Here is a 5063-nt window from a genome sequence, read left to right on the forward strand (position 1 = left end):
ATAAACATATGTGCGTGTACGTGTTCTCACATCATCGTTGAGAGAGATCGACCACCTTGTCTTGCATCTTTTAGAAACAAAACAAAAAAAAAAACAAAAAAAATTGCGAACGTGCGTAAGTTTATCACACTTTAGCACATGCCTGTATGTTATTTCTGCACTTGCCCCTGCCCCTGCCTCTTTTTATTTTAATTTCTCAGGTGGCTCCTCCGTCCGTCCATCCAACCATTTGTCCTCGTCCTCATAATTTAGGCACCCATCTCTCCCTTAGCCCCTTTTCTCCTTCGAGTGGCCACAGCTGGGATATTCATTTTTATGACACTGCACTAGGAATCTCTCTGTCCCTTATTCACTAACTTCGGTGGTTCCTTGATTTCGCGTTGGGTTCTTTCAGAATAACTTAAACACGTTAACCTCCATGGCCTGTTACTGGAACTGACTGATGGGAGCCTCATATTCTTTTGTTTCAATCAATTGGCTGTGGCCATGCTGGAGCAACACCTTTAGTCAAACCAAGACTTATTCTTTGTAAGCCTAGTACTTGTTCTATCCGTCTCTTTTGCTGAACTGCTAAGTTATGGGGACATAAACACCAACATTGGTTACCAGATTATGGTCGGAGGACAAATACATACATACACACACAGATATATATATATACACACACACACACGACGGGCTTCTTTCAGTTTCCGTCTGCCAGACCCACTCTTTGGTCTGCCACACAGTGGGGCTCAGTCAGTTTCATTCACTGCATAGGAAATGTATTGTTTTTTGCATTTTTACAATATTTCATAACTTTATCTTGTTTCAGTTATTATTAGGCTGTGGTCATGCTGGGGCACCACGGTGAAGAATTTTTCTTGGTTTTAGTCAAATGAATTGACCCCCACTGCTTGTTTTTCTGTGAAGCCTGATACTTATTCTATCGGTTTCTTTTGCCAGACTGCTAAGTTATGTGAAGTGGCAGTGGAAGACAAACACAACCACACAACCACCATCACAACCGATGGGCTTCTTTCAGTTTCCATCTACCAGATTCATTCACAAGGCTTTGGTCTGCCCAAGACAATTGCTCAAAGTGCCATGCAGTGGGACTGGACCTGGAACCATGTGTGGTGCGAAGCAAGCTTCTTACCACACAGCTACACCTTTGCTTCATAATTAAACTTTAATATTCATCACACATATTATTCAAATACCCTCGAAACCATGTTGAAGATACTGAATAAAATATTTTCTAAAACTTATGAAAATGTACCACATGTGGTGTTTGCGATGAGCCACATGGGAGGTATTTGTGGTGGTTAACGTGTTTATGTAGTTCATAGCTGTGGGAGGTCTCCAAAATAAAACACCTGGTATGGTCCAATAACTGTAGTCAGCAAAGGCTACCTTGCTTTGAAGAGATGGGTTTGATATGTCCATAAAACTCCGTTTGGTCTTGTTTGATCCCTCATGAGAAGGCCTCCAGACAACTTTGTTCCTAGTCTAGGTTTCAGCTCCTTGAAGAAAAATGCCTTCTGTATGACACCTTGATGAAGGGCCTGGGATTTTCTCAGCCAAGTTCTCACTCTGGATTAAGGGTTACAGAAGCCTGAAAACTCCTTCCAGATATCTTGTTGTAGTTACATGGTGGTCTGTATTTCCTGTAGCATAGTGTCCTGTTTGGGTACATATTTTAAGGTTTCTGTTCAGGGTACATGTCAGTGGAATACACCCTCGTTTACCTTGGGGTATATTGTTGAAACTGACTGAAGACCCATCTTTTATATATGGGTGTTTGTATCTTCTTACCTCGTTTCTGTCATTCGACTGCAGCCATGCTGGGACATCTCCTTGAATTTTTAGTTGAATGAATTGACACCAGCTCTTCTTTTAGACTGCTACTTATTCTATCATTCTCTTTTACTGAACTGCTAAGTTACAAGGATGTAAAGACACCATCGCCAGTTGTCGAGCATTGGTGCAAGTTCAGACAGTCACATATACTTTATACACACACGCGTAATACAACGGGCTTCTTTCAGTTTCCATCTACCAAATTCACTCACAAGGCTTTGGTCAGCCCAAGGTTATAATAAAAGACACTTACACAAGGTGCCACGCAGTGGGACTGAACCCAGAACGATGTGGTTGGGAAGCAAGGTTCTTAACACAACCAAGCCTGTCCTTTGTCTGTATGTGTTTATATATTATACATATGTATTCCTTATATGGTGTGTGTGTATTTGTATACACACACAAGACATATAGACTTGTGTGAAGCTAATCCCTTTTGTAATCGAATATTTTGGTGATGATACTTAAAAGTTTAGTCTTTAGGGAGTTTTTAAAAAAAAAAATCCCTCCTCCTTCACAAGTAATTTAGGGTATGCAGACCTCTTTCTTTTCTTGCCTTTCTCCCACCCTGGGTCCTTTATTCAATGTCCATTGCCAATCATTGTTTTAGGTGCCATGCCCAGTGTTTAGGGGGTCAGCTTGTGTTCTGCCGGTGTCGTTGGGTAAGCATTGATTAGTGTCTGTTTGCTGTCCCTTCAGATCCCGCTCTCGTTCGCGGTCCGGAAGGAGTTACTCCCGCAGCTGGAGTCGCAGTCGGAGTCATAGCCGCTCCCCCCGGAGGGCCAGCAGAAGTCACAGCAGGTAAGATGAGCTCTTTGTTTTTCTGTCTTTGGTCAGTATGTCATTTCCTATTTGCCAGTTTCCCCTCCCCACGCAATTATGTGCAAGAATCAAAGAGAATTAGAGTAAGAATAAATGAGTGGAAATTGAACCAGTGTGTGTGTTAATTAAGGTGGCATTAAACCAGAATGATTCCCCCGAGACAATAAAATATCTTTCAACACACAAATTCACATAAAGAATCAAATACAAAAACGAAATTTATCTATATGTGATGGGCTTCTTTCAATTTCTGCCTACCAATTCCAGTGACAAGGCTTTGGTCAGCCTGAGGCTGCAACGAAAGACACTTGCTTCAGGTGCCACACAATGAGATTGAACCTGGAGGCATGTGGTTGGGAAGTAAACTTCTTACCGCACAGTCATGCTGCACCCACACTTTTTGATCCTTATAACAGCTGCTGTTTTCTTTTTGTCTTTGTTGTGTGAAACTTAAATTATTTTCGTTATATTCGTTAAGAAACATTTCCCCTTAGTTTCATGGCAAATACGTCCAAATAGAATTTCCATAATTCTTATCTTTTCCGCTGTAAAAACTCTTCTTTTTTTCTTTCTTGTCTATTTTCAGAAATTAAAACTTTACTAGAACTCAGTCTTAAATGTAAGTGCTCTCTCTCTCTCTCGCCTTCAACTTCTTCTCGTATTATTCTTTCCTGAGCTGCAGTCGATGGATTTTACTGTATTTCTAATGTCCAATGTCCTCACTGGCACGAGGAGCTGGTAAGGCCAGGAGTCGCACCTGGCTCCTTTATTTTTGAGAACGGTTTCTATGGCTGCATAGCCAACCACATCACAGTGTGTACTGCAATGGTCTTTTTGTTAACCCAATTATGTCTGAAATAAAATAAAAAACTTTGAATGTTTTTGTTATATTCACCTGAGCTAGCACAATCTAATAAATGAAAAAAGAAAAGAAAAAGAAAATGTGGCTTTGATGCCTGAATTTATGAAACTCTGAATATTTTCATCAGCTGTGATTTTTGGGACACAATTTAGTAAGTTTCTTATCTGAATCGATTGCATAAATTTGGTCTCAAAGCAAGACTAATTACAGGTAAATGCTACAGAATTTAGCCATGCTCTTTGATTGCTATATTTCCTATCAAAATGTAACTCTTATGCGTTTCAATTGAATTCTGATATAATCTTGAATTTAGACTCTCTATTCATTGATATATTAATGTGATTTTTGGAACCCTGAAGTCTGTTGCATGATTTTTGTCTCAAAGCAAATCTAATTACAGGTAAATTCAACAAAATAATATAAAACTAGTGGGACCCATGAATACTTTATGGAATTAAGGGAAAACCTTTTGGGTTATTTCTGAAAACTTTCTCCAAATGACCTCAAAGCGTGGCCTGTGTTGTGTCTGTATCCAAAGATAGTCACTCGTCTGTTAATCATTGAAAAGCAAAGGAAACTGGAACATTATAATTACTTAATGCTGCCTGATTGGCAAGTAAAAGGCACCATTTGAGCGTGGTTGATGCCAGTGCCACCTAACTGGCTCCTGTGCCCGTGGCACGTAAAAAGCACCCACTACACTGGTTGGTGTTAGGAAGGGCATTCAGCTGTAGAAACCCTGCCAAATCAATTGGAGCGTGGTGCAGCCTCTTAGCTTGCCAGTCCTCAGTCAAACCGTCCATGGGAAGCAGAATTAAATGATGATGCTTTATTCACAATTTTATAGACTTCTCTCTCACGCTTCCCCTCTTTTTCTCTCTTGTTCTTCACTTTTCCCTTCAACCAATCACATGAAGAAGGCATTACAGTCAGACGAAATAACTAAGGAATAAGACTGAGTTAAAAAGAATTCCACGTTTCATTCGCAGCCTCCCCAACTTCAGCCAATCACATGACAGCCTCAAGAATGGGCTGAGTAACGGAGGAAGAAGCAGAATTATTATAAGATTGAATTTTCGTTACCAACCCGGCTGAAACTGGCTCTGGCTCCAACTACAAATGTTGTGTTGTTTTTAGAAGTTCTCAATGAAAATCTCCCACCATACCTTAGTCACGTTCTGTTCCTAACACTGGCTGAATGATAACGGAGTTGTTCAACACGGAGCATCTCGAAATAAATGCAGTTAGCCATCACCACTGGGAATGATGTATATTGGCTAAGACTGGGTTGGGTTAAGATAGAACAACAAAGTTTTAATATAGACTTGCACACATTAGTGGATGATCAGTTTGTAATTCTGGATCATTTCCTTGTATCCAGAATAATGTGGCTCCTGGCCTTGCTCGGTTCCATGGTGGTAATGTAAAAAGCATCCTGAACACTATTTATTTATTTACTTATATATTTATTCATTTATTTATTAATTTATATATATATATCTTTTATTTATTTATTTATATATATATATATATATAT

General features: G+C 39.7%; 1 protein-coding gene across 2 annotated transcripts in view; it reads left to right on the forward strand.

The window, feature by feature from the left end:
• Positions 1 to 3541, forward strand: part of LOC106878321 (serine/arginine-rich splicing factor 7) — a 12753-nt gene extending 9212 nt beyond the window's left edge. For both annotated transcript variants that reach the window (XR_008267147.1, XM_014927511.2), the window contains 2 exons: positions 2542 to 2643; positions 3251 to 3541. Coding sequence is in view for 1 of the 2 variants with exons in the window: in XM_014927511.2 (XP_014782997.1) it covers positions 2542 to 2643; positions 3251 to 3257 (109 nt within the window). In the remaining variant the exon portion in view is untranslated. The remainder of the gene's footprint in view (positions 1 to 2541; positions 2644 to 3250) is intronic.
• Positions 3542 to 5063: the final 1522 nt, after the last annotated feature.

Source organism: Octopus bimaculoides, unplaced genomic scaffold, assembly GCF_001194135.2.
Source record: "Octopus bimaculoides isolate UCB-OBI-ISO-001 unplaced genomic scaffold, ASM119413v2 Scaffold_81308, whole genome shotgun sequence".
Lineage (NCBI taxonomy): Eukaryota > Metazoa > Mollusca > Cephalopoda > Octopoda > Octopodidae > Octopus > Octopus bimaculoides.